Raw genomic sequence first — 14,398 nt, forward strand, 5'->3', positions numbered from 1 at the left:
CTTTAGATATGTTTTTTTAAAAGCGGGTGAATGTAAATGCACAACATTTCCATGAAGCTTTACTCTGTAAACAAAACTGTCTAAAAGCAACTGTTACAGTTGGTTTAATTCACCAAAACTAAAAAGATCTTCTTTCAATTTTGTACTTTTAACAATAAGCTCATTCAAGAGCAAACAATGCAAGATGCGTTTCATGTCACCTTTGTTGCAAATAATTACAGTAATACAGACAATAACTGTCATGTTAGAAATATACTTACATTACTTTCCTTGCATATTTCAGATAAAATCCTTAATGTTTGTTAAAATATTTATCCAGTGTGTTATCAAAAGATGTGATGAAGGTATGACATCACCATAAAGTTTTTCATAAAACACTGTACTGTCAATGCAGGAAATGTGCATTGTGCATGTGCAAAAAATTACTGAAACTGTACTGTAGCTGAACATTGCAGATGAAAGATGAGGTATAGTAATGGTAATGCCTCTATACAGTATCATATGGCATAGGGGTGCACCGAAATTTCGGCCGCCGGAAATTTTCGGCCGAAATGGCATTATCGGTTTCGGGCCGAAATAAAAAAAACAGCCGAAAAACGTAAACCGAAAATGAATGTCACCCGCCCCTCCCATCCGTGAGCAAGCGCTTAGGTTTCACTCACGGTCGAGCTGTTATCACGTGTCTGCCTATCAAAGATTAAGCATGTCAAAGGGCTGTCACAATCAAAAAAAGCTTGTCACAAAAGCTGCACAATCGATCGGACCAACCAACACAAGTTTCAAAAACGAAAACAGGGAATCGATTTTAACGGCCTTCTCTCGGAGCGCGTCCAGCTCGTCACTATATGCTCGCAGAGAAAACGCGTCACACAGCAACTGCAGGTTCTGACACACACACAAAAAAAAAACGGATCAACACCAAATATAGGCAATTTACTAACGATTCAATGAACACTTTGCCTATGTTTCAAAAATCGAACAGGATTTTTTTTTCACAAAAGTGACAGCCCTATACGAGAGGACACCAAAGTTGCAATATGTAACATTTGTTCTGCAAAATTCTCCAAAATTGTGGATTTTTTTGCACAATTTTTAAAAAACTATTTTATTTGATGGAACATAAAACTTGAAGAATAATTATTATTTATATTTATTGTAAAAAATATTTTATGTTTTGTTATGTAACTGTTTACCCCTTACTCAAAACATGTTTGCATTGTTAAACTTTCAGATAAACATTATTTACTATTTTTAATCTTTATTTTTTTTTTCTCGTGGAATGTCAAATATTCCAGGTTTTACTATCCTTGTGGGGACATTTAGTCCCCACAATGTAGCATAAACAAGTACACACACAGAGATATTCCTATCATTATTGTGACATTCCATGGGGGTAATGGGTTTTATACTGTTCCTAACTATATATTCTATCGACCTAAACTAACCCTACCCCTAAAACCTGCCCTACGAAAATGCAGGTTTTTTTTCTCATAGAAAAGCTAAACATCTCCCACAAGGACAAGAATTTCAGATATTGCCATTTTTGTGGGGATATTTTGTCCCCAATAACATAGGGTTTATTGAAGCACACACACACACTTACAAAACTGGTAAATAATAAATCACTTATAGTGTAAAAAATTATTTATTGCGTTTGGTTATACCTAAATTTCAAACAAGTTGTTTAAAAACTATGTATATAGAATCTGTATCTATAGATATAAATAGATATACCGAATGATTCACAGATTAACCATTATAATGATTAAATAGATTAAATAACAGACAAATGTGTTGAATGAGAAGACATGCAAATAGAAAGTTTGATAGTAAGAGCTTCATGAAAGACATTTATAAAGATGAAACACTTATTTTGTGTAGTGAAAAGAATACTTTGTGATGTGTGTATTGTAGGGAATTTAAAATGTTGAAATGTTTGAAAGAAGTACACTTTTGATGATCTGTTGGGATATTAGTATGAAGAGTTTTAAAAAATATAACTTGTTAAAAAGTACCAAAGCAAATAAAAAAAACCTGTAACATGATAATTAAAGCAAAATATCACTGTATTCAATAGTTCAAATGTTAAGGTTTGGTTGAATTTTTTTATTATTTTATTTTATTTTTTATGTTTTGAAAGTCTTTTATGCTCACCACGGCTGTGTATGTATTTGATAAAAAAAATGTAGTAAAGTTAATATTGTGAATATTTAGCATTTTAAAACTTTTATATTTTAATATTTTAAAATCTAATTTATTCCTGTTATTGCAACGCATAATTTCACACTTTCATATTTGATCAATTTATTGCATTCTTGCTAAATAAAGTATTAAATTTATAACATTTTGAACGGTATAGTGTAATTTAGCGTTTAGTAATTTTTTTCTTGCTCTGCACAGTTTTCATAAGAAAATCCCATGGCACACCACTAAGCACTAAAAAATAAATAAAATATATATATATTTTTTTTTTCAATAATTAATGCGTTGTCAGAGTTGGTATTTTGGCTTTATATATGATCAGACAATTCACTTACTATTTTCAGAAAATCATGTTTAAATTAAGTTAATGTGTTGTGATAAGTTAATGACGGAGATCTGCGTTTTGTCCGTCATTTAAAAGCATCTGAGGCAGTAAATTAATCACATTGTTTTCATCAATTTATAGCTTATAAAGTTTATTGAAACTAAATGGGGGCTTATATTTTTCTTGTTGTTTAATGCAGTTGGCAAAATCTCATGATCTATTTAAAACGTACAAAAGAATATTGGCTAACTAGACAGCAAATGCGAAGACTTTCCGCTTTTCGAACTCTACATAGTCATAGTCATGAAAATAAAGAAAACTCTTTGAATGAGAAGGTGTGTCCAAACTTTTGGTCTGTACTGTATTAGAGATAGGAAGTTTTTGATCATTTTCCACAGGACACCCGACAACCTGTCACTGCACACAAGTTGGTAGCACAAAGGTGTAACTATACACAAAATCTAGGCCTTGCTAGTTGAGTAAGTGTTACTCATACATACATAGATACATGTTCTTGCATTTGTCAATAATATATGTGAATAAAATATTCTTTCACAGCCTTCGATTTGTGAATTTGTTGTATTCCTTTCATTCTAGATTGTTTGTATTGGCTGTAAGCGGATGACAGTATTAAACACTCTGCTGTGTGAAAGAGTTTAGCCCCGGGCAGCATTGGAAATGTTCAGTGAGGACTCAGTAGTAGAGCAGACTGATGACATTGTGGGTTTTAGCTGCCAAATCACTGATGAGCTTGAAAATGCCCCTTAAAGGGCAGGGACTTGACTGTTTTTAAAACCAATCAGCTCTGGTAGGAATAGACCAAGGGTTATTCCCTCAGTCTGAACCGTCACCAGTGCCCATACTGATGCATTTTAGTTCTTCTTATATTTTCCCTTGTCACTCTTCATTTTCTCCTCCTTGTCCTCAGTTTCTTCATCCATCCAACCAACCTCCAGTTATTATCTCCTCCTTTCCAGTGCCTGTGCTTCCCTTCCAATTCCTCCTCTTTCCCTTAATTAAGTGGAGATGGGAGCACATCTAAATTTAACCACACTTCATGTCCCAGCTCCCCACTTGCTGTTTTTGATACTTCTGTTATCCCTCTCAGACTGATGGTGGAAAATTGCTTATGATGTCTGTGTAATCTTATATTATGGAAGAAAGATGGCCTTGTTTTACCTACCTTCTAGGTTTTCCAGCAGTGTGTGTGTGTTTTGTTACACTCATCCCTCCATCTCATTAACTCTGTTTTTCTGCAACCCTTGCTATATTTCACACCCTTTTTTTCATATTCCTTAGCTAACACTCTTTTACATTCCTTTGCTTTCCTTTCCTTACGGGTGGACCCTTCATTCTTTGTTGGAAAAACACACAAAAAACAAAAACACACAAAAAAACAATCTATGTTTCAAAAAACAAAGCAAACTGAAGTGCGCTTAGGGGGATTAAGTCTGATAGATGGACTTTTAGGCAAGAACGATACATTATAAGCTTTGCAGGCTTGTCATCATGGTATCCTGGAGAGCCCCGATTGGTAGGTGGCCTAGATGGATGGATGGTTGAGCAGCCTGCTTTTTTGCCTCTTTCTTATGGTGCCCTTGGGTGTCTAACCACTAAAGCTGCATTTTAGCCTTGCGTGGCCATGCCGGTTAAACTGTGCCAGTGCTGCATGGCTCATTGTGATTGCTTCAGCTCCGCTATCACCCAGTCTGCTCAAACACCTGCTGACCTGGATTCACAGCGGCAGGCTGTCGACTCGTCAGGCAGGTTCTGATCCAGAAGCACGGCAGCTTTGAGGAACAGAGTTTATATATGATTGTAATGATAAAAGACTTCCTAGTCATCGGGAAGAAGGAGGCGGGAACCGGCGGACAATCAAAATGAAACTTTAATTACAAAACAAACACAAAACAGCGCACCAGCCCCTCACGGACGACTGGTGCGCACAAAATGAAACCAAAACCTAAAATAACTCCCAGGCCTGGTCCTCTCCTCTCTCCTCCTTCACTGTCGTCGCTCCAGTTTTACGGGGGCTCCTCCGTTTTTTGGCAGCCGGCAGGAGTTCCCCGTTCCCTGCTCCTCCGGATTCCTTCACGGAGGCAGCAGGCTCCTGCCCCCTGGCGAACGGTGCCGACTCCTCTGCTCCCTCACGGACGGCAGCCGTCCCTCCATATCACGGGCGGCCAGCAGCGAGCTCGCCCGTCCCCGGCAACTCGCTCCAGTCCACTGCCTCGAGCGTCCATGGCGGCATCCTCCTCGCCTGCTCTGTGGCACCGCGGATTCACCACAGCGGCGAGGGATCTTCAGCAGCGCGTCCCTCCTTCTCCCGGGCTTCGGCACCACTGTAATGAATTAAACCTTGCTAATCATCGGGAAGAAGGAGGCGGGAACCGGCGGACAATCAAACAACATTTTAATAAAGCAAAATAAACACAAAACAGCGCACCAGCCCCTCACGGACGACTGGTGCGCACAAATAAAAACCAAAACACAACTAAAAGCCCAGGCCTGGTCCTCTCTCCTCCTTCACTGTCGTCGCTCCAGTTTTATATCCTTCCATCTCCTCTGTGGGACTCAAGACCGGTGGTGGGTCGCAGGTGTAGCGGATTTCCCAATCACTCCACCGGCCTCGCTCGTGTTCCCACATCCCTCGGCCCCGCCCCACTCGTTACAATGATATTCTGGTTCCTGGACAGATATGGTTGAGTTTTTATTTTTTTTTTTTGTCTGCCTATTTTATTGTCTGCCAGGTATAAATATCATGTCTGATTGATTTTATGTGTACTAGTTATGGCACATGCAGAAAAACCGAAGACTTTCTAATGGGATTATTCATGTCTTGATTGTATAAAGTCCATATTTGATATTTGGTATGTCTGACATTCATTAGCTTCTGTGTGCATACTCTCTGCGTTTCTGTAATGAAAATCAGTTTTATTAGTGCCAAATGGCTTGGGGTGGAAATCCCAGATTACACATTCAAACTACTGCAATGACATAATGTGTTTCCTTTAGGAGGCTTTGTTGTGGATTCATTTTTAGGTATTATGACATGCACATATTTTTAAACCAACAGCCCCAGCAAACATAAACCTTTTATCTCCTTTCCTTTCAGTGTGTTGGGCAAGGTGACAGTTAGCTCTGCCATCATTTAGCTTTCGCATTTTTCGGTTGCTAAAAAATGAATTTCATTATCATTTCATCATTCTGTATTACTGGAGTGAAATGCTTGAAAACATTTTTAAAATGTTAATATGCATGGCTAAATTGCTAAATAAGGTTTTCCGCATAATGTAAAGAATCCTCTTATTTGGGAATTCCGTTAAATCTGAATATTTCTAAAGGATTTTAGGTTTTGCTAGGTAAAATTAACTTGTCACCAATAATTTTAAATGACAAATGAAAAACAGAATGAAGAATAGCAAAGAAATAACAGGGATATTTTAGCAGCTCTTACAATAGCAATACACAATCCAGTGCTGCTGGTCTGTGATGCAATGTAGGATGTGGTTAGTTTATTCTGAATAGGCCAGAGGAAGGACACCATTGTTCATTTCCCTTGGATGACTTGAAGCTCCATTTATGTCTAAAATGTGCCTGAATGGTAATGTGCAAAAAGTTGTTTCAGGTTGAAACATGTCGTGTTTGGACATACTGTAAACCTACAGACATGCTTAAACACAAAGAGCTTTCTGTGATGGATGAGAGAATTTCCATCTTGCTTTGTTGCTAAGATGCTTAGCTAGAATAGCACTGTGTAGAATGACATAGAAGTTTTCTTTCTTTGTGGTTCACATAGGGTTTAATTATTTCTTCTTTTTTTTTCTCCAAGGATCCTTCAGTGGCCAAGGTCAGTGGAGTGAGAAAGAAAACTGTTTCCTTCAGCAGTATGCCATCAGAAAAGAAGGTGAGCAGTGCTGCAGATTGCCTTGCCTTCATGCAGGGTGGCTGCGAGCTAAAGAAGGTGCGACCCAACTCGCGCATCTACTCGAGATTCTACACTCTAGATCCTGAGCTGGCTTGCCTCCGTTGGGAACCCTCCAAGAAAGATGGTGACCGAGCTCGACTTGACATCTCGGCTATTCGTGAGGTCCGCACAGGGAAAAGCACAGAGACCTTTCTCCATAATGGCCCATCGGATCACCTTGGTGAAGAAGCGGCCTTCTCCATCATTCACGGTGACGAGTATCAGTCCCTGGACCTGGTTGCTCTCTCTGCCGATGTGGCCAACATCTGGGTGACCGGGTTGCGGTACCTGTTGTCTCACCCTGGTTCCATTGGTGGAGGGAATGGAGGGGTGGGAGAAGGCAGTACTGGGAGCAAGATGAGGCAGAACTGGTTGGCGACAGAGTTTGCTCTCGTTGATGAAGATGGACACGGAATTGTGTTTGAGGACACAGCAGTGGCCACGATCTGTAAACTCTGCCCTGGCATTAGGGAAGCAAAGGTAAGACATTCTTTTATAATTCAATTTATTTACCACAAAATCTTGCATTTCATGAGTAAATGGGTTTAGAAAAAGCCAAGCAATACCGAATGTCTGACTCCCCAAATTGAAAGCAATCAGGAATGCATATACTGTGGCAGTTTTTATGTAGGATGCATAAAATAAGAATCATACTAGTTGTCCTAGAGCAGTAAAACAAACATTGAAAGAGCCATAAATATGAACAGGCAATATGATTGTTGTTCCAGAGCTCATCTTTCTGTATCATTACTTAGCTTGACTTGATAACCAGCCTTGCTGAGGCACACAGCAATTGTTTGCTTTTCAATTTGGCAGCTGTGACAGTAGTTTCATCCATGTGTGTTTGTGTGTGGACTGGACAGCTGGGGACAGGAGGAGGTCAGACAGAAACCACAGGGCCAAGTTTCCAAGTCTTTGTGACAGCGGGTGTGAGGCATCTGCTTCATGTGTCTAGAGAGACATGTAAAGGCAAAAAGGGCAAGCACTGAGGAGCTGACTGTATAGGCATGACTCACTTTGCTCCTGGCTGTATCCTAATCTTGAGAAATGCAGGACACAATCTAGGCCCTGTGAAGCGCTGCTGTCCCTGAATTTGTATGACTTAAGACGTTTTGTCTCTCAAGATTCAAATCGCTGTCTGCCGCAAGCTGCTTATTTAATTTGCCTCTGGTTTGTGTAATAGTTTTGTTCTGTGATTGCTCATTAAATTTCAAAGCAAAATAGAATTTCACCCCCAGCATTTCTTATTCAAGAAGTAAAACCTAAAAAACTGATGAGACAGGCTTACATTATAAGCAGATGGTAATTACGGTAGACTGCAGAAATCTCAAGGCCTTGGTCATCAATAACCAACTGTCACCTGACAGTAGTTCTTATTTTATTTTTTTTATCATTTAGTAGATACTTTAATATCCAAAGCAAGTCATTCCCCCTGGAGCAAGTGCCTTGGGCAATGGTAAAATGATAATAGTTTGTTAGTTTGGGTTTCTAGCATAATCTGTTATCCATAAAAGTGCTGCCAACACAAATATGTGTACTAAAATGTTAATTCAACTCTTTCTTTTTCTTTTTATCAGGTGCGATTGCGTTTTAAGGAGATTCAGCGGAGCAAAGAGAAGCTAACTTCTCATGTTACGCTGGAAGAATTCCAGGAGGCCTTCTGCGAGTTGTGTACACGACCAGATGTCTATTTCTTGCTAGTGCAACTCTCAAAAGACCAAGAGTGCCTTGACGCCCAAGACCTGCGTCTTTTCCTAGAGACTGAGCAAGGTCTATCATTGGCCACCACTGAGGGCTGCTTGGAACTTCTTCGCCGCTTTGAACCCTCTACAGCTGGGCGTGAACGAGGTCTACTGGGCTTGGACGGCTTTACCCGCTACCTACAGTCAGCTGAGTGCCAGTTATTAGACCCTGAGCACCAGAATGTGTGCCAGGACATGAAGATGCCGCTATCTCATTATTTCATCAGTGCCTCCTACCGCTCTTACCTGCTGGATGACCAAGTTCATGGCCGAGCTGATCTTGGGGGTCTCATTCGAGCCCTGCAGGTTGGCTGTCGGTGTCTGGAGCTTGGGGTTACTGATGGGCCAGAAGGGGAGCCATTATTAGGTGTAGAGCATGGTACAGATGGAAAGCATTATCATCACCATCACCACCATCATCATCATGGTTCTGTTACTCTGCGCAGTGCCCTGGAAGTAGTCAACAAGTATGCTTTTCTCACCTCCCAGTATCCTCTGCTGCTGTATCTATGCCAGCGTTGCGTACCTTCCCAGCAATGTACTCTTGCACAACACCTAAAAAAAGTTTTTGGACCCAAGCTCTATACCCCTGAAACTCTGCCTGTCAGTCTGGGAGGTCGTGCAACCATTTTGCCCTCTCCAGAGCAGTTGACGGGAAAGGTGCTTCTTGTTGGAAAGAAGCTTCCCCCCGAAGAAGAAGGTTCTGAAGGAGAGGTATCTGAGGAGGATGAGGAGATTGGTGGTGGTGGTCCTCTGGCTGGCAGAAGGATGACTATCCCTGGGGAAGAGGAACTGGGGGTGGTCCTCGTTGTTCCCCCGCCCCCACAGCCAAGGCGCCTCCGCTTACGGCGTGAATTGTCTGATCTCGTCGCAGTTGCTCGTACTGGAAGTCGCAGCTTTTATGCTCATCGGACGAGTGCACAGCCATCCCAACAGCATTCCCCCCCCTCCACTCCATCTACACCAGGTACACCTATGACCCTTGACCCCCCTCACTGGACCCTATGCTCTCTTGGGGAGGGAGAGGCAGGACGGCTGGCCAGTGAGAGCCCAGAGGAGCTGGTGAACTTTACCAAGCGTAATCTAACTCGTGTGAGGCCCAGCTCTGTAAGGCTAGACTCTAGCAACCCAAACCCACAAGGCTACTGGAAAGGAGGTGTGCAACTGGTGGCACTCAACCAGCAGACACCAGGTGCCATGCTAGACTTGACCCGTGGCCGTTTTATGCAGAACGGTGGGTGTGGGTATGTTCTTCGTCCTGCAGTCATGCGAGAGGAGGTTTCCTACTTCACTGCCCAGTCACAAGGCTGCGTGCCTGGTGTCCCACCACAAACACTCAGGGTGAAGGTCATTAGTGCTCATAGTCTACCCAAGCCACAAGGCTCTGGTGCCAAAGGTGAGGTCATTGATCCATATGTGGTGCTGGAGCTGCACGGAGTGCCTGCAGACTGCATTGAGCAGAGAACTCGCACTGCTGCCCAGAATCAGGATGACCCACTGTTTGACGAGACCTTCGAGTTCCAGGTGAGAGAGTGAGAACATCATGAATATAAATCTAATTTATTTCATATGAGATGCGTAACACTTTACTAAAACTTAAGCCCACTTAAAATCACTGTTTTGGATATAATTATTCATAACTGCCCATATTAAGGAAATGTTTTTGTATATGACAACTGACCCTTCGCAAAGAAACACCCTCCTTAGTTACTGTTGCTATCTCTGACAAACAATGCCACTCTCACACTACACATCATGTTCTCATGCAGTAAAAAATACATTGCAGAGTAAAGCGAAAACTGACAACACAATAAAAGACAAGACAGAGCAAGCTACGTCTGGTACTATTAAGGTCTCAATACTCTCAGCTTTCAAATTTTGTAATTTTTAAAGAAGTTTTAACAATACCCGATCATCTTTACATATGTACTTAAAGCACAAAATGAAGATGAATGAAAATCAGAAAGTATTTTATTTCAACTGTGTAACACACCATTTTTCACCAGAATCCACCAAAGTTAATCTACTCTCCTGTCTAATTTAAAGGGATATACTGTAGCTACGGCAACATGGGCATGCGCACATAAGTATAACGTAATTTGTGTCACACTGTACACGTGGCCATTTGAAAATTAGTGAGGTCTGGGGTGGAGTTAAGAATTGTGCTATAATAACCCCACATACAAATCATTATATAGGCCTACACTAAACACTTTAAAAGAGACAGATATGTTGATGTTTATGAAAGATGTTTTCTTTGTTTTGGAAGAATAGGTATTGTTAAATTATTTTTGGAAGAATAGGTATTGTTAAATTATATCATATTGCACCTTTACTTTAGGTTAGGGGTATATAATTTTATCAGTTGTTTATTATTCATTCAACAATACATAGGCCTATTACTGTTATATTTTTCATTAATAACCATTGCTATATAGATGATGTTGTTGGCATGACTTTGTGAACATTTATCTACAATACTTAATGAAATGGTGTACTTGTTTACAGATTTTTGCACTAGTGTTATGATACTATCATACTGCGTTTGCCTTACTGAATTTGTTATCCTGTCAGCAATAACGTGTGTGGGCTCTTTTGATTACTGTCAGTTAAAGTTCTGGTGATCATTGCAGTGTTGCCAGATATTGGTATGAAATCAAATGAAAAATCAAGAAAAAAAAAAAAAAACAGAAATAACTTCAAAACTTTTGTAAATAAGGTAAGATAAAGATATTGCTAACCCTATACTGAAACTTCGCACTCTATTAACTTTTTTAATTGTCAAATTAAGAAGAAAAGACAAGTACAAAGATGCTTATAATAACTAGATCTGGCAACATGAGTGGATGCTGCACCTGCGCTCTCACTCACAGTTCTCTCAATCCTTGTTCACCAAAGCCACTAGAAGGTAAGCCTGCAACATTTAGCCAAAAAAGCATAATGGCTAATGCTAACGCTCCCGCTATGGCAGTATGTGGGAAAGGAGACCTGAGGCCTTTTTTATGTATGTCAGTGAAGGAGAGGCTATGCTGAATAAACAGCTTTTTAGAGGAAACAGATTATCATTTAATGAATTGACAGCCTATCAGCTAAAATCCAAAATGTTTTATATATATATATATATATATATATATATAAAAAAAACTTTTGGATTAAACTACTTTTAGTTTACACTGAAAAAATGCAGTTTTATAGTAGAAGTGACTGACTTTTTGCAACAGGTGGGATTCAGCTAATGGCATTTCTCACTCATTCCTAAGGTATCCTAACGGCGACTGAGAGGTATACAAATATGATCAGAACACCGCTCCCATACTGGAAATGATTGACTTCTGGTCTGTAGTTTAATATTTTTCTGAGATAGAAAAATACTGTAAGAAACTTTGAGACATGAGACATTTTACATGGCACCTTGCCTGTGGGTTTTTGACCTTGTATTCTCTGGTGTGGCCAGTGACGTGCAAGGTTATTCTGAGCTTCTCTGTGTATATCAGTCTTGAGGGCAGTGTCCATTCTCATGTGTCTTAATCAGAATGCTGCAGTCCATGAAGCAGCAACTGAGCCATGTCTCACACTGATTACCTGCTGCATGCAATATTAACACCGTTCTGACTGACCTCAGTCATAAAACACATACTCATTGACCTCACTTAGAAGATTGCAATGATAACAAGGTGATTCCAATCTAACATGTTATATTTTGGAGGATTGTGTTATATTCTGAGAGAATTGTTTTTCTGTAACAAAAATATAATTGGCATTGCCTGGGCTTCGCATACACAGATTTTAGAGGACAGCAAAATGGCTGAAAGCTAATTCTGCTCTTAGCTCTAATTCAAGACAGAATCTGAGATTTGTTTTGTTAGTTTCATTGTTTTTTTTTTTTTGAAGACATGCTTATTTTCTCTCAATGTAGTTAGACATAAACATATTCTGTTCTAATGCAGCAAGTTTATATAAGGTTAGCTCTAACTGGTTGCTCCGTTTCTTTCATTTCTTAGCATGTGTTAACCTGAGCTGGAAACTATTACAGAAATGTCACATACATAAATAACATGAATGTATAGAGTACTGACCTGTGAACCATAACCAGAATGAGGTTAATGGTTGCAGTCTGTCCTCATGGATGCAGTGGGATGACGCAAGAGTGTGCAACTCAACACAACTCTTCTTAGATCTGTAATTAGGGAAGATCTACATCAAAACTTAATGGCCTGCTTACACTAATGCTCTAGCCCTGGATTGTAGTTCAGACCTACAGTCTAGATACCTCATTACACTGCTCAATAAGTGGATGCCAGTTTCTTCCAACATTTTTTTTTTTTTTAATGATGTGACCTTTCTTTTAGCAGGGCCTAATTACAGTTGCATGCCAAATTCAGACAGCTTTAATTACAAGATGCAAATTAAGAGTTTCTTGGTGCAGGTGAGGGTTTGTTTTACCTGTGAGTTCCAGTGCAATGAAGTGGACACAAACATGCAACACTCTGGATGTGTAGTAAGACTGCTGAAACCAAGCAGCCTACATTTTTGCAAGTTTCATCTGAAGAGTGTTAGTGTATATTTGAGGAAATTTTGTTATTAGCAATTTTTGAAGGCTAAAAATGTTTTCGTCAAGAATACTAGTTTCTGTCAACAAGCAGAGAGATGTTCAAGCACTCAGTAAACACTATTGTCGTTTTTTTTCATTGAACCAGAATCCATTAGTAGTGAATCCTATTATTCATATAAAAGCTATGACATCTCCTTGCTTCTGTTTGCCTGTTGTTCCTTTTTGGCTATATTAAAAATCCTTGTTGAAGCTACACACACACACAGCAAACCAGAACTGTTCGTATTGTAAGTTGTACTTTCAATACTTAAAACTTACATTAATACTGTTCATATAGATATTGTTTACCACAAAAAATAACTTTTCAAGGTTAGATTATAAAAAAGCTCCATATCCCTTGCATTTCATGCTGAAACGAGGAAATTAGAGGCTTTAAAAAAGTGGTGTACAATATGTGTCGTGCTACAGCGCACATTCTGTCAACTGCAGTTTTGATGCCTCCATCTCAATATGCTATACAATGTGATGTGACATTCACTTCAGTGTTAACTCAGCGGTAGAGTTACACTCACAGAACACTGCACTTATTCACAGTCACAAAAGTAAATTATTTGCATGTGCTTTAAAGCTTTGCCGGTTAAACGTTTAATTCATATGCTGTTCTGATGTGAGCTTTTTCTGAAGCACACGCACTAAAAAGCCTGTCAAACAGCACCTGATTACTGAACTAAGTTATCTTTTGAGCTAATACTGTCGAAATACACAAGGTTATAGACTCAGCTGGTTATGCCTAACATGAAAATAAACATTTGAGAGAAAAACGGATACGTGCCTATATATATGATGCGTGCAGGTCTTAAAGGGACAGTACTAAACATGTTGCTGACTGTCATTAAAGGGATAGTTCATCCTAAAATGTAATTTCTGTCATTATTTACTGACTCATTATTTACATGTTGCCCCAAACCTGTAGTCATTTCTCTCTTGTGCTGAGAACAAAAGAAAATATTCTGAAGAATGTGGGTAACCAAACAGTTGCTGGTCCACATCTTTTCCACTTTTCCGCACTGTTCTGGGCTACGTTTCCCAAAACGATCTTTACGCGACGTTGTTCGTAAGTTATACCTTAAGTTTTAACATTACGTTAATACGTGTTTCCTGAAACGTTCTTAGTCTAGTTTATCTTCTGTAAGTCATTCGTTAGTAAGGTTAATCTGGACCACTCTTAGCTATACCTTATCGCTGTTCACAGTTCACTCCACTAGTGGCACCATTGTGCAAAAACATTCTTCACATTTCAGTCGATACGATTGTAATTCTGTGTCAAGAAATTATGCATAACCAAATAAATATTAAATTCTAAAATTGTAATAAACCCAGTGTTTAATTAATTGAACTGTTTTTATGCAAAGAATAAAACTGCCATTATACCAGCGGTTCTCAATTCCAGTCCTCGTTCCCCACTGCTCTGCACATTTTGTGCGTTTCTCTTATAGCTTCAGATATTTGTTCTATTCGAACATAAGTGCACTGTGAAGTGGGAGCAGTAAACACTGTGTAGAGACCATGTCAATTGGAACACAGTTCATGCACGGAGCTCACTTCTAACG

At 39.7% G+C, this 14,398-nt stretch overlaps 1 protein-coding gene across 2 annotated transcripts in view; it reads left to right on the plus strand.

Annotated features, from left to right (window-relative positions):
• LOC132095320 (inactive phospholipase C-like protein 1) overlaps positions 1–14,398 on the plus strand; it is a 74,722-nt gene that overhangs the window by 43,649 nt on the left and 16,675 nt on the right. For both annotated transcript variants that reach the window (XM_059500182.1, XM_059500183.1), the window contains exons 2-3: positions 6,360–6,974; positions 8,072–9,760. In XM_059500182.1, the coding sequence (XP_059356165.1) occupies positions 6,360–6,974; positions 8,072–9,760 (2,304 nt within the window). The remainder of the gene's footprint in view (positions 1–6,359; positions 6,975–8,071; positions 9,761–14,398) is intronic.

Source organism: Carassius carassius, chromosome 19 (assembly GCF_963082965.1).
Source record: "Carassius carassius chromosome 19, fCarCar2.1, whole genome shotgun sequence".
In the NCBI taxonomy this organism is placed as follows: Eukaryota; Metazoa; Chordata; class Actinopteri; order Cypriniformes; family Cyprinidae; genus Carassius; species Carassius carassius.